The sequence below is a fragment of the Hemicordylus capensis genome, chromosome 1, assembly GCF_027244095.1.
Source record: "Hemicordylus capensis ecotype Gifberg chromosome 1, rHemCap1.1.pri, whole genome shotgun sequence".
In the NCBI taxonomy this organism is placed as follows: Eukaryota; Metazoa; Chordata; class Lepidosauria; order Squamata; family Cordylidae; genus Hemicordylus; species Hemicordylus capensis.
Genome location: NC_069657.1, coordinates 18,127,293 through 18,150,866, shown reverse-complemented (window position 1 = coordinate 18,150,866; position 23,574 = coordinate 18,127,293). Strand labels below are relative to the sequence as shown.

The following is a 23,574-nucleotide window of genomic DNA, read 5'->3' as shown; positions in this document are numbered from 1 at the left end:
CTGCCCCTAAACAGTTTTGGATTTGGTAATCCTGTCAGGAGGAGAAAGACGCCAAAGAAGCCTTCAAATATGAGTTATTCTTAGAATAAGAATCCTTTTGGTTTACCCACATCTATTGTGGCAAAGGTGTGTATTCCTTCTCTTCTCTCCTTCCTCTCCTTCTCCCTTTTCCTCTTTTCCTCTAGATCTCTTTTCTTTTCTCACTTCCCCCCATCCAGCGCAGAGCACAAAGGCTGGCTTGGAGAGTAAAGGTTAGGCTCGGGGGGGGGGGCAGTGTGTGTGGAGGGGCGTGAAACTGGGGAAGAAGTTTGTAAATTAGCATAATGTTTAAAAAAAACGTGTGTTTTGGGAAAAAATAGAGATTGCATCACAGGTTTGCAGCCTGGAGAGAAAAAGAAAGCTGATTTTTCTCTGCTCTTCCCCCACACATTCCTCCCGTTGCCAAGCCCAGATTCCTGGGCTGGGCCTTGAGGGGGTCCTTGAGGGATCGGGGGGAAAGGGCTGTTCTCAGACTCCAGCGGGCATTTTGTCCAAGTCAGGCACATGAGCAAAGCTGAAGAGTTATGCTGGCAAAAGCCATTCATCATCCTAATCTAGTGTGCTCCCTGCTGGTTTGTTGTTGTTTTTTTAAAAAAATTGGCATGTGTGCATTTTTTTCCTCCCTTTTAGTGGCACAGTCTACACAAAAAGCTTATTCACTGTTTCAAAGTTTCCAGGGCTGCTGTCCCTTCCCCCCACCCCCCCTTTTTCAGCCAACAGCGAGGTTTAGCCACTGGGCTGTTGTCCAAGCTGCTCAGAACTCAAGAATGGTCAGGGAGAGAGAGAACGAATAGCCTGGTCATAACCCCTGTTCAGATCGGGTCGGTTTCAGCAGCATTTAGAGCCAAGCATGTGTTTAATGCTGGCGTGCTTGGTGTTTGTTCTTTAAATAGCAGCCACAGGATTGGGGCTGACCTGCTCAGGCTGGCGACCACAGAGCTGGGAAGAGGCGGTTTAACTCTTTCCTCCTGCTGTGGGTCCTAATCTGGATCGGATCCCCAGTGGCTGCTGTTTTGCATTAGCACCAATGGGAGCTTTTCTCCCAGGGGAAATAGCCCTTGGGGTGGGGGGTGGAATCCATACTTCTGGGGAGGAAAGAGTTAATCCCCATGGTTCTGATTGTGATCCACTCACACCTACTGTTTAAAGAATAAAAACAAAGCACACCAGTATTAAGTGCATGCTTAATAGAATGTTCCGTTCGGCCTTTACTTCTGAACAGGTTTGTTTCGTATTGTAGCCCAGACAGTCCAGAATTGCCAGATTTTATCCTTAACCTAGGCCATGGCTGCACAACGTTGGCCACTGTGGCTGGCGATGATGGGTGTTACAGTCCCACGTTGTACAGCTCTGGCCTAGACTCATGCACTTCATTCCAACTAAGCCTCACATGTGCATGGAAGCAGGCATGCTTTGTGCATATCCCTAGCTATATGGAGAAAGGCACTTGCAAGCAGGAGCCACACACACAATTTTTCAGCCCAATGGGGCAACGGTTCTCAAACATGGGTCCCCAGATGTTGTTGGCCTACATCAGCCTCAGCCACAATGGCCTTTAGCCATTGAGTTGCAGGCCAACAACATCCAAGGACCCAAGTCCGAAACCGCCTGCAGTAGGAGACTGAGTGTGAGCTGTGCCGTTGGGTCGGTGTCGACTCCTGGCGACCCCAGAGCCTTGTGGTTTTCTTTGGTAAAATTCAGGAGGTGTTTGCCATTGTCATCTCCCACGCAGTATGAGATGATGCCATTCAGCATCTTCCTATATCACTGCTGCTCGATACAGGAGTTTCCCATCTTCTGGGAAACGCAGCAGCGGGGATTCAAACCAATAGCCTCCTGCTCTCTAGGCAAGTAGAAGCTTGATCTGTGAGATTCAGTTCTTTGGGGAGAGGGAGCGGGAGACTGGATTGAACCCCCTTCAGCTAAGCGGCTTGATTCCATCATCTTTGATAGACCAATGTGAGCATGCTCAGCCCAGGCAGTTGTGGGCGTGCGCTGTTGAATTGCTTTTCCACCTTGAGACTAAGTTGTTTCCCACATGCACCCGTCCCTGGGTTAAGATCTTCATTGGAGGATCTTCTCTGGGTGCCTACTGAAGCTGGGTGAGTGGCAGTCATTGAGAAGGTCTTTCTGGTGGTGGCACCTTATTTATGGAATGCTTTCCCAGCAATGACTGCCGTGTCTTTTTGGCACCAGGGAGAGACCTTTTCCTTCTACCAGGCCTTTAAAATATTAACCGAGTTAGCTTGCTCTGCTTTTGGTTATTGGCTGGCACCCTAACTAAAAGTAGCACTGGTGCTTCATAGACACCCATAGAAGATTGCTGGTCTTTGCGGTAGCAACCATGAATTGTCTCCTTTGCTAAGCAGGGCCCACCCTGGCCTGCAATTGAATGGGAGACTATGAGCACTGCAAGATATTCCCCCTTAGGGGTTGCGGCTGCTTTGGGAAGAGCATCTGCATGCTTGCAGAAGGTTCCAAGGTCCCTCCCTGGCATCCCCAGATAGGGCTGTGAGAGGCCTGAAACCTTGGAGAAGCCGCTGCCAATCTATGTAGATAATACTGAGCTAGATGAACCAATGGTCTGACTCGGCATAAGCTTCCTATGTTCCTGTCGTCCAGTGAATTTCATGGCTGAGTAGGGATTTGAACCCTGGGTTCCTCATTCCTAATCCACCATCCTATCCAATTTGCCCCACTGTCTGATATGAAACGACACTCTTAATATTCTTCTCAGGTTTTCCTACATGGCTATAGTCCCATTAAAGGGGATGCTATAGTGCTGAAGTTTAGTTTTGACTTCCACTGGTCCCCTGGGATGGGAGTTTGCCCTTTAGTGCTTCCTCACACTAGAGGCTTCATCTTTCCTAAGTGGCAGCACAGTCTTATGGATGGTTATTCAGAAGCAAGTCCCCATTAGCTCAAAAGGATTTACTCCCATGCACAGGATTGCATGCTGCTGCTTCTTTCTTTTTTCTTCATTATTTATTTATTTGTTACATTTTTGAGTCACTCCTCTGTTAAAAAAAAAAAATGCAGAGCAATTTACAGATTCCCAACACATGTAACAATTCATTAAGGCAGATGATGAAAGAAGAAAGCAGTAGCAGCAAAGGCGGCAATTTAGATGTCAAGAACTCAAAACTTGTCAGTGCTAGAATTCAAAATGCTTGTCGAGTCACCTTACATTTATTTAAACAAATACTTATTCAAACACAAATACTTATTCAAACACATACTATTCAGACAAATCAACCACACTCTGTGCTTTCCCTAAAATCCCATTAGGTGGAAGCCTGAGAAATCTCAGTTTCTAGGATTGTTGAAGAGGAAATCTCTGTCTCTTGCCCTTTCCCTACATCCGTCTGTCTTGTAGCAGTCATGGCAGTCCAACAGGGATGTCGGACCCAATTCATTCTATCCGTCATTGAGACTGTTCTCATGAGTGGCCGATACCAGGCTAGGGCAGCCAAACCCCAGACTTGGCTGCCCGTGAGAACCGACAGGAGCCAAGTGGCTCCCACCGGTGCTATGATGACAAACCCGCCTACGGAGCCTGCCAGTTAGCCAAGGTTAAAGGTGCAAGCGCGCCCTTTACTGGGGCTAACAGCTCGTGTGCAAGAGCCAGCTTCTCCCCCTCAGCTCTGGCACAAGAGCAGGCTCGGGATTCCCACAATGCACCACACACTTGCATAGTGCATTGTGGGATTTCCGGGGGCCGGGACCACACATCCTGACCCCTGCACCTCCATGCTCTGACTGGGGCAGCAGCAGACCATCTATGAGCTCCTGCTGCCTTCCCTCCCGCCCGCCCTCTCACGCAATCGTGAGAATGGGCTCATTAGGTGTTCCACCATGACAGGAAGGACCCCCAAGAGTTGAAACTCCGACTAAAATCCTTCTGGTTGTGGTGGAACTCCCATCACAGTTCTGGCAAATCTGTTGGGCCAAGTTTGAGCCAGCAAACTGCCTCTCAGCTGACAGATGCTACACAGGCCATTTAACTTGGTCCAACAGAAATGTCTGGAAATGTCAGATTTCCAATTGGACACAACTCAACGTGACATTTGGGTGCCGGGGGGATCACGTCGGCTCTCCTGACAATTTTTCAAGTTGGCTCAGATTTGACATTTTTTAGAGCTGCATTTGCTCCTTCCTCCTCACAAAGCAATGACAAAACTGGCACACCGTGCAATGCACAGCACTTTACATTGACTTTGGCCAACATCCCATCTAGCCCAGATAGATTATCAAATTGTGCGCCCCTGTGTTAAAAGCTGGCAACCCTACCCACACTAGTTTGGACATCTTTCATTTCACAGCCATATATATATGCAGTTCTCCTTCTAACATATAGCCCATAATACTGTAAATATAAAATCTCAATTGTTTTCAGAAGTTAGAGGGTACTTGCTACTTAAAAGGTTGAGAAACCTTTTAAGATGTAAGTGTACCTTACAAGATTGTTTGGCTGTTGGCTCTCTTCTCTTTTAAGATTTATTTAATTTGGTCTGTGTTTGGTAGCTGAAACTTTGGGGGTTGACTCATACCACCAGCATACACTGTATTTTGTCCCAATTATTTCTTAGGAGTTTTGTTTGTCCCCCAAGTTCCAGTGATCAGAGAAGAGATGATACCAGTATAAATACTTAAGGGTATTCCTCCATTGCTCATCACTTGATATGATTCATTTGTTGTTGACTTTGATACTAGAAGTTAGGTATACGCATATAACAGTGATTCAGTGTCCAGTTTAAATGAATGGGAATAATGCTTTAGGTAGATAGCTGTATTTCTACAGCCAAGTCTTCAGGTTGGCTTTGTACGGTGGGGATGTATGTTCATGAGCATCCAGCTTCCAGTCAATGTCCTGAAATGTTGATTGGATGAGCGTGCCACTTCCAATAGGTGTCCATGCTATTCGCCTACTAATCCTCACTGCATTCTGGAGAGATCATGGGCCTACCACAGATGCTTCAGTCTAGAGGAACCTGGCTTATTGTATGGATTGACTCGAGGCAGGCATCTACAAAGCCACTCGCCACCTTATCAGTGAGAGTGCCCCTAACCCTGTGGTGAATAGGACACCCAGCACCACACAGTGGATTGGTGATGACCATACTGTAAATAATGGCTGGCTATTGAGCTAAGCTTCCGTTTGTGGATCTCTGGATTGAAGTGGGAAATCCTACAAAAAGCAAAGATGGGCTTCTTTTTTAGGGGAAAAAACATGGAAAGCAGGGAATATCTGCAGTATTGGCTGGAAGGGAAGGGAGGGAGAAGCAAGCCCCTACAGCTGTAGAAAATTTGGTTCAAATCGGTTAGGCAGTTCACAAGTTAGCCCACTTGCATCTCAAACATTTAGGCATCTGCCATCTTGAATCGAGGTGGATGACATCAACACAAACTACACCGTTGAGGTGCCCCTGTACCAAATTTGTACAAACCAATTTGTGGTGTACTCACTACAACTGTACCAAATTTGGTTCAAATCAGTTAGACAGTCCACAAGTTAGCCCACTTGCACCTCAAACGTTCTTGTGTCTGCCATCTTGAATTGGGATGGAATGACATCATCACAGACTATTCCATTGAGGCATTTGAGGAAAGCAAAGATTATCAGGGAGTCTTCATGGGCTTCTCTTTTAGGGCAAAAAGCATGGAAAACAGAGAGCAGGAAGATCCATCTAGTAGTACCCTAATTGATTAGTGTTCCTGCCAGGAAATGGAGTGAAAGCATTTCTCTGTCTGTGGGCTAGGTCACTGATTTCCGTGGGGAAACACTCTGAAGTTTGGGACCATGGTGTTGAAAAACTCAGGTCGTCTTCATGTCTGTTGTGTTTTCTCTCTCTTCCTGACCCTTTTAGGAGCAGCCAAGCAAAATGTCGCTCAAGAAGGACAGTGTGCATAAGAAATGGGGTGCATTGAAAGCGAAGCTGGGGTCCCAGGACTCAGACCAGACGGAGGCCAACCTCGAGAACGCGGAGCCGGAACTCTGCATTCGGCTGTTGCAGATGCCTTCCGTGGTGAACTACTCGGGGCTCAAAAAGAGGCTGGAGAGCAGTGATAACAGCTGGATGGTCCAGTTTCTGGAGCTGTGTGGACTGGACCTTCTGCTAGAAGCACTGGACAGGCTGTCTGGAAGGGGCGTCTCCCGGATCTCCGATGCTCTGCTGCAGCTGACATGCATCAACTGCGTCCGAGCGGTCATGAACTCTCAGAAAGGCATTGAATACATTGTGAGTAATGAAGGCTATGTTAGGAAGCTTTCCCAAGGTGAGAGCAAGTCTTCTTATTTCTCTTTTCACATAGGAGCATAGCCGTGTTTGTGCGTTATGCTCACCACATGTGCAGTCTGTGTACAGCGTCTGCATGCCCAGATCTGAATGCATGTATAGTTCTTCACTGTTAATGTTGAATGAGCACACAGCCGTACACGTCCTGTCCATACCCTGCATCTGAGGGACCTCTACCCAGGTTCTTTTAAAATGAAGGCACATACAGTCATCCACACAAGCCTATGTGCACAGACACCTGAATGCCTGTTTATAATGTATGAATAGAGCTCATGGGAAAGGAAGGTGGGGCGGGGGGAGGAAAATGATGCAAAATCAAAAAGCCAATGTAGAAAGGAGGGGAAAATCCCAATGACAAAGGATATTTCTGCTAATGTGGGATACAGTCCCCCGAGAAAGATATTACAGTACACAACTTCTTCTTAGGAAGCTTGAAACACGTCAGGCAGTGCGATGTGCTTGAATAAAGAATTGGTTAGTATTTATTCAGCACCGTTGGAATTCTGTTGCCGCCCCCACCTATCTTGGCACATAAGAAGGGCCCTCCTGGATCAGACCTAAGGTCTGGCATCCTGGTTCCCATAGTGGCCAACCGGATGCCTCTGGGAAGCCCAGAAGCAAGACATATCTCTTTCCTGCTGTGACATCCCACCAATTGGCATTCAGTGGTATACTATCTCTGAACATGGAGGTTCCATAGAGCTGTTATGACTAATAACCATTGATAGGCTTCTCCTCCTCCATGGATTTGTCTACCCCTTTTTAAAGCCTTCTTTAAACCATCACCTATTGTGGCAGCGAATTTTGTAAATTAATTATGTATTGCATGGAGGGCTACCTCCTTTTGTTGGTCCTGAAACCCCTGCCAGTGAGTTTCATTGAATGACCCTGGGTTCATATGTGATATGAAAGAGAGAGAAAGGTGAATATTTCAGTTTTTTTAAAAAAATCAGTGTTTTAAGAAAAACAACTAAAACACATCTTTTTAATGCTCTGTCCCTAGTTATATCTGGTAGGTTCTTTTAGTTTTTAGTTTTTATAATTCTCAATTTTTAGCTTTAAAAATAACATTTAATTTGAAACTTAATACTGATTGTGGTTTTTAACCTGACTTTTAACTTGTGTACTTAATTTGGTTAATTTTATTACTTTTTATTTTATATGGTATCTCTTTCATTGTTGTGAGCCGCCCCGAGCAGTAGTGTACTGAAGGACAGGGTATAAATACTTCACTAAGACTTACCTGTGGCTAATCCGGTGCATGGCAGCTCTCGCGAGAGTTCGTGAACGAGCTGCCGGCGGGGGGAAGGAAAGCGGCGGTGGCTGGGGGTGGGTGGGATGGAGGGAAAGAGGCCAGGCGGGCGGGGCAAGAACAGGGGAAGGGTCGAGAATGGGAGGGGGAGAAAAAAGAGAGAACTAGAGGCACAGATGCTCTATGCCAGGGCTGCTCAACTTCGGCCCTCCTGCAGATGTTGGCCTACAGTTCCCATAATCCCTGGATATTGGCCACTGTGGCTGGGGATTCTGGGAACTGTAGTTCAAGAACAGCTGGGGGGCCTAAGTTGAGCAGGCCTGCTCTACGCCCTGGCTAGCTAGTTTTTAAATAAATAAATTTGTCAACAGTTACCCTCACGCCAAGTTGTTCCATTTGGACTAATTTCTTTGCCACTTGACAGCTGCACTCCCAAGCCCTCTTCAGACATTAAAAAAGGGATGTGTCCAAGAGTATGCCCACAGCCCCTCCCATGCTCATAAGCCTGCCCCCGCCCCATGCTGAACATGCTTACAGCATTTGCAGAGAAAACCACTAACTGTGAATGGATTCTTCCCATGATCGGAAGGCTGGGACACCTTCGGCCATTGTGGCTGGGGATCATGGGAGTTGTAGTCCAGCAACTATAACTCCCAACTACAGCTGGGGATGGTGAGAGTTGTAGTTCCCGGATGGGGAGTTGTAGACCCATCTGTGGACTACAGATGGGACTACAACTCCCACCTGGGGAGCCACATTTGAGAACCTCTATTATAGTTTAAACAAATGTGATTCCACATGATGTCTAACTCTCTGCACAGTCTCCCAATGGCAGCACAAGCCGATGCTCAAGGTGTGTTTCTGGGTGTCCTATGCCAGAGGACCAGGGACATTTTGCCCTGGCAAATGGCTTTGCGGATGCGTAGGCAAAACCACTGTTCTCATTTTGTCGTGGAGATGTTGCCTCACTGGCATGCAATACTGACCCTCCCTCTCTGCAGCACTGGACACCTCGAATGTCATGGTCAAGAAGCAGGTCTTTGAGCTCCTGGCTGCTCTCTGCATGTATTCTGTGGATGGCCACACTCTGGCTTTGGATGCTCTGGAACACTATAAGGTAAGCAAAAGTCAAACGCAGGGTGAAGAGCATAACCTAAGAAAAGCTTTGCTGGATCAGGAGCATAGGAAGGTGACATCCTGAGTCAGACTATTGGTCCAACTAGCTCAGTTTTGTCTACAGTGAGTGGCAGTGACTCTCCAAGGCAGGAACCTTTCCCTGCTCTGACCCTAATCCTAAAGGTTTCACAACAAGACGCATGCCACAGGTGGTCCACGCCCTACCTGCAGTGTTCTCTCTAATTTTTTTCCATCTGTGTGCAGAATGAGTTTTGTTCTGGGCAGCAGGATCAAGGCAGTCTGTGCACACATGCATTCAGAGTGGGGCCTTCCTGATTCAACCTGAGCAGGATCTGAAATTTACTGAGCGGACATCAAAAAACTTGTGAGCATGCACACGCCTTAGAGGGAACACTGCCTACCTGTTGCACCAGTGCAAATCTAGTCTGGAACGCAGGCCCCCATTTTACAGAACTAACCTGCACAACATAAGTCTGAATAGTGAATACTAACTTACTCAGTGATAAATGCAGAGACGCATTTCCACTTGATAAGGCCACCAACATTCAGCACTGCTTAGAAAACATGGCATAAAAAAATGACATGACGTTTTTGTTAATACAGATGGCCAAGCAAAAATGTGGTAGAAAAATTTACTACTTGTTAAGCTGGTTGCTTGTATTGAGCCATAGTTTCCCATCACGGACTTAAGGTGTTTTCCCAGCTTGATCTTGCATGTCTTTGATTTGCCTCCTGTGTTTCCAGACTGTGAAAAGCCAACAATACCGGTTCAGTGTCGTCATGAATGAGCTCTCAGCTACAGACAATGTGCCCTACATGATAACGCTCCTAAGTGCCATCAATGCCGTCATCTTGGGGACAGAAGAACTAAGCGCGAGGACGCAGCTCCGGAATGAGTTCATTGGTAAGGGTGATTGGCTCAAATGTTCTGAGTGCAGCGAAAAGAGTCTTGACTACAGATTCCACAGCATAGCAACAAGGGCTACATTTGAGCCCTATTCACATATTGTGCCCAGCCTTTGTACAGTCTCTGCACACACCACGGGTGCATGCAGCCTCCTTCCCGCCCGCCATGCTGGGGCGTCATTCTTTAATATCTACTACTACCATTAAAGTAACATGTGCGGTCAAGTTGGTGTCGACTCCTGGTGACTACAGAGCCCTGTGGTTGTCTTTGGTAGAATACAGGAGGTGTTTACCATTACTATCTCCCACACAGTCTGAGATGATGCCTTTCAGCATCTTCCTATATTGCTGCTGTCCAGTATAAGAGTTTCCCATATTCTGGGAAACATACCAGCAAGGATTCAAACTGGCAACCTCTGACTTGCTAATCAAGTCATTTCCCTGCTACGCCATTAGGTGGCTAATACTACCACTACTACTACAAATATTTATGCACCACTTTTCAACAAAAGTTCCCAAAGCAGTTTACCTAGAAAGATAAACAATACATAAATGAGATGGTCCCCTGTTCCCAAAAGGCTCACAAACTAAGGTAGACACCATCAACAGCCACCGAAGAGATGCTGTGCTGGGACTGGATAGGGCCAGTTGCTCTTCTGCTGTGAAATATATGAGAATCACCACTTCAAAAGGTGCTTTTTTACTTAGCAGCAGTTCTGTTGGGTTGCAGTTCAACCAGCCCCCAGAGGCGCTCTTACCCCTGGACATCTGGGCCAAAGTCCAGGGCCTCCGTCCACACCCCCTGGGGGTACCCAAATCCTCTTTATTCTGTCCCGGGTGGTGTAGTCGCCACCCTGCACTGCTGTGCTGCACCAGGCAGCTGAGCGTGACCAGGGGGAAGTGGGGAAAGAAATATGTGGGGTGGGAACAGTGTTCCCTCTAAGAGGAATGCCCAGATGTTGTTGACTACAACTCCCAGAATCCCCAGCTGCAGTGGCTTTTGTTTGGAGATTTTGGGAGTTGTAGTCAACAACATCTGGGGATCCCTGTTAGAGGGAACACTGGATGGGAATATGTTAAGTTGCGTGTTGAAGTGTTTCTGCTAATGCATATTGGCATCAATATACCTGTTTTCTCTTCTTACATACTTGTGAGTTCAGTTGCTCCTTGTGCCCTCAAGAGGCCGCATGTTAAAAATACTGCATGTTTCACTGTGTGTGTGTGTGTGTGTGTGTGTGTGTGTGTGTGTGTGTGTGTGTTGGAGGAAGAAATGGCACCTCAGCATGCCAGAAGCAGGGAAAGAAGTGTGTGCTCTTGTCCATATTATGTTGTACAGGGTCAATTGAACAAAGTATTATCTGAGCCAGCCTCTTGCCTGCATTGCTGTTGTACTCTGAATATATATATTTTAGGAAAAGTCCAGAAAGACACTGCAGCAATGCTATGCACACATTTAACTGAGAATAAGTCCCACGAATCGTCGTACTTCTGAGTGAAAGTGCAAAGGGTCTCGCCATACATCTGGATAAATGGCAAATGGCCATTTGTCAGAGGCCTGCACAGTGTGTGAGTCACCAAGCCAAACCCAGCCCCTCAAGAGCTCATAGGTATCTTTGTAACAGGGAGTTGTCATAGCACTCAGCGGGCCACAAATGTGGTTGATGGGCTGCCTTTTGGCTCTGTGGTTCAGACTTGGCTCAGGCTGGATTTATCCCCCAGTGACCACTTGTAAACCCAGCATGGGACACACATGATCACAGCGGCTGATATGAAGAGCAGGCTAACATGGGTGCTTCTAGCAGGAGCTTCCCCCGATGGGCAGCTTTACTGCAGCCAGAAGAGCCTAAAATTAAACTGTTCTAAGCACTACACCAAAGTGCTACTTTTTTTAGAATGCATATAATGTGCAGTAACTGTGGATTGTCAGGAGCAAAGCTGAATAATGCCATTGGCTGTATGAACGGCACCTTCTGTAAGAACGGCACCCCTGCTAACTGAGCAAAGAGGCGCCTTTTTAAAATGGTGCTCCTCTTTGTTGAACAGGGGGAGAGCAACTGGCCCTATCCATCCCTAGCACAGCATCCCTCTAGTGGCTGTTGCTGGTGTCTATCTTATGTTTCTTTTTTAGATGGCGAGCCCTTTGAGGACAGGGAGCCATTTTTATTTATTTTTATTCCTCTATGTAAACTGCTTTGGAAACTCTTGTTGAAAAGCGGTATATAAATATTCATTTTCTTTGTATTCTGTCGCCTTCCTGACATTGTGGTAAATGGTTCCCTGGTATGAACTCCCCACCACCAACCTAAGTGTTGCGAAGCTGCATTCGGTCTCCATTTGGAAAAGCTCCGGAAGAGCCCACACAGCGGTAGTGCCATCATTTCCCCAGGTTCTTCCCATAGTGAAGCGGTCTTGCCGAAGAAGGCAAATACTTTTCAGACCTCCCTCACTCCAGAAACGCTGTATCACAGCGGAAACTCATCACTGACAGCCAAGAGACATGTTTTCATTCTAACTGAGCATTTTCAGAGCGCAGGCAAACTGAAAAGTGTATGTGCTCTTGCACAAGATTTCCTGTGCTTTGGGGAGAGCATGACGTGATAATGCTGGGACTACCACGGCGCGTGTGCCCCTGAAGAGTGCTCGCATTTGGGTGCTCCGCATGCCAACCACTGTTTGTAGTTGCCCAGAAATGAGAACATGATTATATCTGGTGGTTAGACAGGATAGGGCCTTTCTGTGGTGGCCCCCTCCCTGTGGAATTCCCTCTCCCAGGAGATATAATTGGCCCCCTCCCTACTGATATCTCAGCACCTTTTAAACACATGTCTCTCTCGGCAGATTTTTCTCACCACTGCCAACTGAGATTGTTTTAGCTCTCTTATGTCCAGCATTTTTATGTTTTATTTTGTAGTTTTACTATTTGTTTTTGCATATACTGTAAGTCACTTTGGAACCTTGGTGAAAAGTAGGGTCCACACTTATTTATTTATTTTTAAAGAATAGTTCACTGTGTGAGTAGATAATCCAGATGATTAGCTCCATAAAATGGTCCTGTGTTCCCCATGGTGTGTTTGCAGGTGGCCGCACCATCGTCATCTGTATCCACTGCAGCTGCAATGTTTTGTTGATTAATCAGATTAATCATCTGATTGATGTGTTTTGATCATCTGAAAATATGACATTGACTAATAGGGAAGCAATTTTGTTTCATTTATTTTTAGTCCAAGTGTTGTTTTTTAAAGATTGCAGTTGGAAATTGCTATCTAAGACAGGTATGGGCGATCTTGGCCCTCCAGCTGTTGTTGAACTACAACTCCCATCAACCCTAGTCACAATAAATTGTGGCTGGGGATGATGGGACTTGTAGTTCAACAGCAGCTAGAGGGCCAAGATTGCCCACCCTGATCTAAGACACAGCTTATACCCGTAGACCACATTGTCAACACCTTTCTTTTCATTTGCTCCCACCAGGTCTCCAGTTGTTGGATATTTTAACCAAGCTACGGTGAGTGATTTACTGGCCACTGGATATATAATTGAGATTTATTTTACAACCATATACTACAGTGATGGGCAGGATGCAGGGAGAGCCTTTCCGTTATCAGTAAAAATCCCTCAGCTGACCACTTGGTCAGTGGTCATTTGTTTCTAACTCCACCCACTTTGCATGTTGTAATATTTTGGAGCCTGTCTGGAGATGGGGAGATCGGAGAGCGTGTCCATTGGTCTCGGTGCAGCAATCCCAGTAGTGGTGGGGAATAGAAGAAGTTACGTTGGTAGGTCAGCAGGCCGTTGCAGGGGAAGGGAAATCAGAAACTTAATAGCTGTTTCCCCTTCTGGCTGCCCTGCCAGCTCTTTGACCTTGGGGCGTAGTGCCAACAACCCACAGAACCTTGCCTTGCTCCTTTGTAACGCCAGGTCAGTACAAAATAAATCTGAAGTAATCTATGATTTGATCAGGGATGAAGGGGCTGACCTGGTGTGTATCACAGAGACTTGGTTGGGGGAGGCTGGGGGCCCAGTTTGGGCCCAGCTTCTCCCTCCAGGGTACTCTGTAGAGGAGCAGGTAAGGGAATGTGGGCGGGGAGGTGGAGTAGCTGTGGTCTTTAAGGATAATATCTCCCTTACCAGGATCCCTATCAGAGTGTCTGATCATATTGAATGTGTGTATGTATGTTTGGGGACCAGGGATAGATTGGGACTTCTGTTGGTGTACCAATCACCCCGCTGCCCAACAGAGTCCCTAACTGAGCTCACGGACTTGGTCTCGGGTTTGGTGTTGGAGTCCCCCAGGCTTATGGTGCTGGGGGACTTCAATATCCACTTTAGGACTGGGTTGTCTGGTGCAGCTCAGGAGTTCATAGCGGCCATGACAACTATGGGCCTATCCCAAGTGGTCTCTGGACCGACACATGTTGCTGGTCATACTCTTGATTTGATCTTTCATTCTGATCAGGGTGGTGTTCCGTGGGTGGGGACTCCTGTGATTTCCCCATTGTCATGGACGGACCACCATCTGGTTAAGTTCGGACTCACAGTTGCGTCCCACCTCTGCAGGGGTGAGGGACCTATTAGAATGGTCCGTCCAAAAAGGTTATTGGATCCAATAGGATTCCAAGAAGCCTTGGAAGGATTTAATGTTGGCCCTGCCGGCGATCCAGTTGATGCCCTGGTGGAGAATTGGAATAATCAGCTCACCAGGGCAGTAGACATGATCGCTCCTAAGCGTCCTCTCCGACCCGCTTCAAAAATGGCTCCTTGGTATACGGAAGATCTACGGGAGCTGAAACAGCAAGGTAGGCGACTAGAGCGCAAGTGGAGGAAGACTCGACTCGAATCCGACAGATTACGACATAGAGCACATTTAAAGATCTATGCTCTGGCTATACGTTCAGCAAAGAAGTGTTTCTTTTCTGCCCGTATTGCTTCCGCAGGCTCTCGTCCGGCGGAGCTATTCAGGGTTGTGAGGGGTCTAGTAGGGCCCCCTACTCCCCTGAATCCATCTTTAGAACCATCAGTTGCCCGCTGTGGTGCTTTTAATGAGTATTTTGTGGACAAAGTCTCTCGTATTCGGGTCGATTTAGACTCCACAGTTATCGCAGTGTCAGATGCAGAGGTATCCAGCAACTCCTCTTGTGTGGTTAGACTGGATCAATTTCAGTTTGTGACTCCTGAGGATGTGGACAAGCTGCTCGGAACGGTACGTTCTACCACCTGTCTGCTTGATCCTTGCCTGACGTGGCTTATACTATCTGGCAAGGGGGTTGTTGTGGAGAGCCTGGTGGCAATTATAAATGCCTCTCTGAGGGAGGGCAGGATGCCTCCTTGTTTAAAGGAGGCAATTATTAGACCTATTCTTAAGAAGCCTGCCTTGGACCCCTCAGAGTTTAATAGCTACAGGCCTATCTCCAACCTCCCATGGTTGGGCAAGGTGATTGAGAGGGTGGTGGCCTCCCAGCTCCAGGCGGTCTTGGAGGAAACTGATTATCTAGACCCATTTCAAACTGGTTTTCGGGCGGGCTATGGGGTGGAGACTGCCTTGGTCGGCCTGATGGATGATCTCCAATTGGGAATGGACAGAGGAAGTGTGACTCTGTTGGTCCTTTTGGATCTCTCGGCGGCTTTCGATACTATCGACCATAGTATCCTTCTGGAACATCTGAGAGTGTTGGGGGTGGGAGGCACTGCTTTGCAGTGGTTCCGCTCCTATCTTTCTGGCAGATTCCAGATGGTGTTGCTTGGAGAAAGCTGCTCTTCAAAATCTGAGCTTTTATATGGAGTCCCTCAGGGCTCCATATTGTCTCCAATGCTCTTTAATATCTACATGAAACCGTTGGGAGAGATCATCCGGAGATTTGGTGCTGGGTGTTATCAGTATGCTGATGACACCCAAATCTATTTCTCCATGTCAACATCATCAGGAGAAGGCATATCCTCCCTGAATGCCTGCTTGGAAGCAGTAATGGGATGGATGAGGGATAACAAACTGAGACTGAATCCAGACAAGACGGAGGTACTTATTGTGCGCGGTCGTCACTCAGGAAGCGATATTGATCTACCTGTTCTAGATGGGGTCACACTTCCTCAGAAGGAACAGGTACGCAGTCTGGGAGTGCTTCTGGATCCACACCTCTCCCTGGTTTCCCAGGTTGAGGCAGTGGCCAGAAGCGCTTTCTATCAGCTTCGGTTGATACGCCAGCTGCGTCCGTTTCTTGAAGTTCATGATCTCAAAACAGTAGTACACTTGCTGGTAACCTCCAGACTTGATTACTGCAATGCGCTCTATGTGGGGCTGCCTTTGTACGTAGTCCGGAAACTACAATTAGTACAAAATGCGGCAGCCAGGTTGGTCTCCGGGTCATCTCGAAGAGACCATATTACTCCTATATTACAGGAGTTGCACTGGCTGCCGATAGGTTTCCGAGCAAAATACAAAGTGCTGGTTATAACCTATAAAGCCCTAAACAGCTTAGGCCCACGGTATTTAAGAGAGCGTCTTCTTCTGCATGATCCCCATCGTCCACTACGTTCATCAGGGGAGGCTCGTCTGTGGCTACCTTCATGTCGTTTGGTGGCCACCCAGGTACAGGCCTTCTCTGTTGTCGCCCTGAGACTTTGGAACGCACTTCCTGTGAGAATAAGAGTCTCCCCATCTCTAGTGGCTTTTAAAAGGGATTTAAAGACTCATCTTTTTATCCAAGCTTTTTAACTTTTTAGCTTTTTAACTTTTTAGCTTTTTAACTTTTTAAACTTTTGATTGTAAATTGTTTTTAGTATTTGTTGTTGTGAACCGCCCTGAGACCTTGGGTTAGGGCGGTATAGAAATGTGTTAAATAAATAAATAAATAAATAAATAAAGTATCGTGAGCATCCACAACCAAAGACAGGATATGGGCTTAAATCAGTGTGTACCTCAGCAATGTTTCTTTTGGAGTAGGTGGGTTCCGCTCACATTTAGGGTCTGACTGATTACCATGTTGAGTTCAGGAAGGAATTTTCCACCAATTCAAGCAGTCTGATGTTAGAGGGTTTCTTTCACTCTCTCCTTCATCTTTCTACGCCTGAATGCAGAGCTGAGGAATGCTTCTGGGGGTCGTTTTAGAATGAAGCTGAGGAAGATGCTGCTACCTTGCCATACTCAGATAAAAATAGAGACCGCCTGTCTCTTGCCCATGCCTGTTAACATGGAGAGAATGGCAAGATAGGAGAGGGTCCGAAGCAGTGAATCACTTGAGTAGTGAATCGTGCTTGGCCTTCGTCACTGCTATTCAGGCTGAATCGCCTTCTATTTGAATTGGCCACTGAAGCTTTACACTGCCCTATTCTTTACCCACGCATTGTGGACATGTATTGCCGAGAGTTCAGATTAGCTCCCATTCTCCTTCTTCCCAATCTGAGGGCATCTGCTGAACCAGTCTGATACCCTAGTGAATCCAGAGTAGTCTTTGAAAGACCGTTGATGATGGCATGCTGTATGTCCCCTGGGATTACATTACAGTGGTCAGACTGTCGTGTAGAGAATCAGCGTGGCCTTACTGTAAAGTACAGCGTACATGCAACCCCTCCATTAGCAATAATCTCTTAACCTGGGATGGTTGAACCCAAAGTGCAATGTGAAACTTGCACTTAGAATTTGGAAAAATCCATATGTCCACTTCAGTTATAGCCATGCAGATTCCTAGATGCCCACTAGACGTTATTTATTTGTTTGTTCATTACATTTATAAACCGCCCCATCCAGAGGCTCTGGACGGTGTACAACAACTTTTAAAAGATATAAACCACACAATTTTACACACAATTGAAAACATAGTGCTAAAAACAATTCAAAAACAATTAAAACCATTTAAAACCACTTAAAATACTTTTAGAAAACAACATTTTAATATCTAAAATTTAAGGTTGGCCTTCCATCATTAATGTGCACGATGAACAGCTTTGGCAAATAAATATGGAGGAACCTTGAAGCTTCGTGTACAAGGACGAGTGTGTCTTTTCGTCCACATAATTAATTAATTTAAGTAATTTAATTTAATTAATAATAGTCATGCATAGAAAGGACAGGAATGAGAAATATAGGCACTTATCTCTGTGTAAGCAGAAATGGACTCACATTTGTTGGGACTGTGCTAATACCTGCCGTCATGGACATTTTACAGAGACGTAGAAGATGAGGACCTGCTTATCCAGTGTGAAACGTTCGAGGAGGCCAAGTCTGAAGACGACGAGGAATTGTTAAGGATATGCGATGGAATTGACATGAGCAGTCATCAAGAGGTTTTCTCTTCTCTATTCAACAAAGTGAGTGGGACCTTCTCTTCAATATAGTTATTTATTTATTTAAGTGCATAAACAGCCCCCCCCCCTTCTAAAGAACTCAAAGCAGCTGACAGCAAGATCCATTAACAACAAAGGCTGACAGGCTGCGCCATCCAACACTGTATCCAGTGGAAGTCGTGCTAGAGACATTCCTGCTCGTTGTTTTCGGTCATTACACAACTTCCCACCTCTGCAACACTACCAGGGCCGCTTTTCACGGGCACAAGAACCCCGTAAAGTTGGAGACACTGATGTTGGATTGCACCGTTTGTAGGTCAGGAACAAAGAAGGAGGGGGGAGAAAAATGACACAGCACCGGCAAAGCGGAAAAATGGAAAGGAGGGAAGGACTCCCAAAGGGGTCTATGAATTTCATTGGATGTATTAATACTTGTTCAATAGGTTTATTCAGTATTGCCTTGCATGTTTCGAGCCAAAAATGATCTTCCTCAGAGGCAATTCTAAAACACAATATACAGATATTATAAGGAGTTTGTGCATATGTAATATGATAAATGTAAACGCTAAACTATCAGAGTTGTACACATATTGTATAAATAAAACCAAATATATTATTTATCCAACTATTAAATAAATAATCAATGTTTTATGTCTTCAAAACTCATTTTACATGGTTTTCTTTTATTTTAGAATTGCATTCTATATTATGGCACATAATATAAAAACTCATGAGAGTTTTGAAGACATAAAACATTGATTATTTATTAAATATTTAGATAGATAATGTGCTATGATTTCTTTTATTTATACAATATTATGTTTCTACTCTTGATAGTTTTAGCTTTTACATTTATCACATTATATGTACACAAACGCCTTATAATATTTTGTATATTGTTTTTTAGAATTGCCTCTGAGGAAGAGGGTTTTTTGGCTTGAAGTGCGTACGGTAATAATGAATAAACCTATTGAACATGTATTAACAAAAAGACATATTGAATAAATCCATTGAAATGTATCAGCACCTTTGGGAGACCTTCCCTCCTTTTTCTATTACAGCTTGTCAACCAACATTAGATATCAAACTAGATGTAGCACACTGATGTCTGTCTGTCTTTAAAATCAGCTGGTCTGGGGGGCTGTGTATGTGTGTCTCTCCTGATCTAGATTGCCTCCCTGGAGGCTCCTATTGGCAATAATAAACTTGGGAAAGCATATTAGTTTAGTTTTCACATCTGTGGCTACTAGCAGTTTATCAGGGACAGTTTTAGTCAGGGAATCAGCACAGAAAGGAAAGAGAGTTTCTAAAAAAGCCTTCTCTCTGTGCCACAACCTTTATCTAGATCCCTCTGCACCCTGTGGCTGCCTTTTGAAAAAGACAACATCTAGTCCCAGACCTTCCACATTGTGTCTAGTTTGGAAACTTTGGCCAAAACGATAAACAACAAATGAGAAAGCAAGCCACACAACCGATTCATATGTTCATCGGAGCAGCAAAAGCCACAATGGTTCCATAAAAAGGTTTCATCTTGACACCTCATTGTTCAGCATTTGAAAGCCTGCTCTTGTCACCAACGGAAGTTTGGCAGGCTTCTGCTAGGAGCAAGGCCTTTTCTGTGGTGGCCCTGAGCCAAATTAGGATGGGTGGTATAAAAATTCAACAAATAAATAAATACAGGTGAAACTCGGAAAATTAGAATATCGTGCAAAAGTCCATTAATTTCAGTAATGCAAATGAAAAGGTGAAACTGATATATGAGACAGACGCATTACATGCAAAGCGAGATAAGTCAAGCCTTAATTTGTTATAATTGTGATGATCATGGCGTACAGCTCATGAAAACCCCAAATCCACAATCTCAGAAAATTAGAATATTACATGGAACCAAGAAGACAAGGATTGAAGAATAGAACAATATCGGACCTCTGAAAAGTATAAGCATGCATATGTATTCAGTACTTGGTTTGGGCCCCTTTTGCAGCAATTACTGCCTCAATGCGGCGTGGCATGGATGCTATCAGCTTGTGGCAGTGATGAGGTATTATGGAAGACCAGGATGCTTCATTAGCGGCCTTCAGCAATTCTGCATTGTTTGGTCTCATGTTTGGTCTCATCCTTCTCTTGGCAATGCTTTTCTTGGCAATTGTTTGGTCTCATCCTTCTCTTGGCAATGCCCCATAGATTCTCTATGGGGTCAGGTCAGGCGAGTTTGCTGGCCAATCAAGCACAGTACACTGTATACTTTTCAGAGGTCCGATATTGTTCTATTCTTCAATCCTTGTCTTCTTGGTTCCATGTAATATTCTAATTTTCTGAGATTGTGGATTTGGGGTTTTCATGAGCTGTACTCCATGATCATCACAATTATAACAAATTAAGGCTTGACTTATCTCGCTTTGCATGTAATGCGTCTGTCTCATATATCAGTTTCACCTTTTAATTTGCATTACTGAAATTAATGGACTTTTGCACAATATTCTAATTTTCCGATTTTCACCTGTAAATAACCTCACTCAAAAGGCCCATATGGCCCCATCACTGCACACCTTCAGAAGCCTGGCCAAGTCACAGCTTTTCAAAGAGGTCTTTGGAATGACTCGACCCCTCAAGGCAGGGGTTCTCAAACTTTGGGTCCCAGATATTGCTGGATTACAGCTTCCACCATTCCCAGCCACAATGGCCATGGCAGGAGTTGTAATCATAGGAACATAGGAAACTGCCATATACTAAGTCAGACCACTGGTCTATCTAGCTCAGTATTGTCTTCACAGACTGGCAGCGGCTTCTCCAAGGTTGCAGGCAGGAATCTCTCTCAGCCCTATCTTGGAGAAGCCAGGAAGGGAATTTGGAACCTTCTGCTCTTCCCAGAGCAGCTTCATCCCCTGAGGGGAATATCTTGCAGTGCTCACACATCAAGTCTCCCATTCATATGCAACCAGGACAGACCCTGCTTAGCTATGGGGACAAGTCATGCTTGCTACCACAAGACCAGCTCTCCTCTCCTACCAACAACAACAACATTGTGGGGGACCCAAGTTTGAGATCCCCTGCCTAAAGAGATTCTGCTTTTACTATTCTCCCCCGCCCCTTTACCATTGTTTTGCTGTATGGTTCTATCCTGTTTCCACACAGTGGCCCACCAGGTGCCTTTGGAAAGCCCACAGGCAAGAGCTGAGGGCATGCCCTCTTTTTTGCTGTTGCTCCCCTGCAACTGGTATTTAGAGGCATCTTGCCTCTGAGGCTGGAGGTGACCTATAGCCACCAGACAAGTAGCCTGATTTTTGTCTTTATAACTTGCTTAGATGTATCATATCATGTGGTAAGTGAGGTGTGAGGCAATCAGTCAGTAAATAAGAGATTATAGTGACATAGGTTTCCACAGTGGGAATAGTATCCCTGGACTATAACAGTGGCATCAGACATTGTTCATAGTTTAATGTGGAGGAGTTTCCTTTTATATTTTTCAGGTGAGCAGGTTCCCAGTCTCCATCCAGCTGCTGTCCATTCTCCAGAGCCTCTTGCATCTTGAGCCTTCCCATCACTCCAGCCTGTTGCTGTGGGAAGCCTTGGAAATCTTAGTTAACAGAGCCATCTTGCTTGCCAGTGACAGTAAGTTGTGAGGTGCACTCTCACCTGTATTGCAGTGCATAGCACAGGGAAACTGAACATGACAGTATCCAGGTGCTTTATTTTCCTTGATGTTTTAGTCCTGTACGGTCACCCCTCGCCAGCCACTGGGGTTCCGTTCCGGCAAAACCTCACCATTGGCAAATTCGCAGTTGGCGAGGCATTAAAATCTATGGCAAATGGGGTTAGGGGAACCATGGCCACAAAAAGACCTGAAAATAAAGGAAAACATTGTTATAAATCACCAAAAATCCCCTAATATTGCCCAGTCACCAAGAGGAATGAGCAGATCAGACATCTGAAACCCACCCACCCCCATCACTACAAAATACCAACCACGTATACTTGGGTCACAGTTGGCAAGACCTGTCACAATTTTCGATTTGCATTTTATTTTATTTTTTGCTTAATTTTTATTTATTTTTATTTATTTATTTAAAATATTCCTATACCGCCCAAAACTTGCGTCTCTGGGCGGTTTACAATTGAAATCATTTAAAACATTAAATCAATTTAACAGTTAAAATGATTTAAAAGATTTTTTTTAAACCATTTAAAACCCCATATTAAAATTATTTAAAACTATAAATCCAACTAAAAGTCCAGGTGAATTCTCTGGTAAAACTGCAATTGGCGAGGGATAACGGTACATTGATGCACTTGTGAGACTACACGGAGTATACAGTTCCCAGTTCTGGCACAGGGCGGGTTCAGATGCAGCACAGAACCTAGATTGGAGCTGAGCTCCGTGTGGCATCCTTGAGCCCTGGGAGTGCACACTCCGTCCTCCCATCCATGTTCAAGCGTCTATTTCCTTTCTAAGTTAGGATAAGCAAATATTGGTTGCAATATCTGAACCCACCAATCACGACTTATTCTTAGCGATATTCTTCAAAGAACCCGAGAGCTGAACCTGAGGAGTGAAGTTAGTTTCAGATCTCAGATTCTTTGAAGAAAGTACCCAAGAATAAGCCAAGGTTGGTGGATTCAGACACCACAACCAATCTTGGTTTATCATAACCTAGAAAGGAAGTAGACTATCGGGGGCGGGGGAGATGCATTCTCTCGGGGTTGAAGGAGGTGGCATGGTGCTCAGCTTCAATCAAGGATCCGTGCGACGTCTGATCCTGCACATATTCGACAAAGGAGGAAATTACAGCAAAATGTCACCTTATGGACACCTGTAACTATGTTCATATAAACTCCCCCTCATTCAGCCTGGTCATTTTCTAGAGCAGAGTATTACACCCTTTCCCTTTACTTGCTGCAAGCCATGGGCCAAGCTGATGTGAGAGAAATCCATCCTGAGCAAACTGCCCTGGTACATAAGCTCTACTGGACATAAGAACATCCCTGCTGGATCAGGCCCAAGGCCCATCTGGTCCAGCATCCTGTTTTGCACAGTGGCCCACCAGATGCCGCTGGAATCCACAGGCAGGAGTTGAGGGCATGCCCTCTCTCCTGCTGTTACTCCCCTGCAACTGGTACTCAAAGGCATCCTGCCTTTGAGGCTGGAAGTGGCCTGTAGCCCTCCAACTAGTAGCCGTTGATAGACCTCTCCTCCATGAAGTTATCCAAACCACTCTTCAAGCCATCCAGGTTGTTGGCTGTCACCACATCTCGTGGCAGAGAATTCCACAAATTGATTATGCGTTGTGTGAAAAGGTACCTCTGTTCATTGGTCCTAGATTCCATGGCAGTCAATTTCATGGGATGACCCCTGGTTCTAGCATTACGTGAGAGGGAGAAGAATTTCTCTCTCTCTCCACTTTCTCCACACCATGCATGATTTTATAGACCTCTATAATGCCTCCCTGCAGTCTTCTTTTTTCTAAGCTAAAAAGCCCCAGGTGTTGTAGCCTTGCCTCATAAGGAAGGTTCTCTAGGCCCCTGATCATCTTGGTTGCCCTCTTCTGCACCTTTTCCAGTTCTACAATGTCCTTTTCTAGATGTGGTGACCAGAATTGTACACAGTACTCCAGGTGTGGCTGCACCATAGGGCATTATAATATTGGCCGTTTTATTTTCAATCCCCTT

The 23,574-nt window shown here is 45.5% G+C and overlaps 1 protein-coding gene across 1 annotated transcript in view; it reads left to right on the top strand.

Annotated features, from left to right (window-relative positions):
- Positions 1 to 13,139, top strand: part of LOC128339523 (inverted formin-2-like) — a 66,744-nt gene extending 53,605 nt beyond the window's left edge. Inside the window, exons 2-5 of the mRNA XM_053283596.1 lie at positions 5,907 to 6,315; positions 8,589 to 8,704; positions 9,469 to 9,628; positions 13,102 to 13,139. Of these exons, the coding sequence (XP_053139571.1) occupies positions 5,922 to 6,315; positions 8,589 to 8,704; positions 9,469 to 9,628; positions 13,102 to 13,139 (708 nt within the window). The 5' untranslated portion in view covers positions 5,907 to 5,921. The remainder of the gene's footprint in view (positions 1 to 5,906; positions 6,316 to 8,588; positions 8,705 to 9,468; positions 9,629 to 13,101) is intronic.
- The last annotated feature ends 10,435 nt before the right edge of the window (positions 13,140 to 23,574 follow it).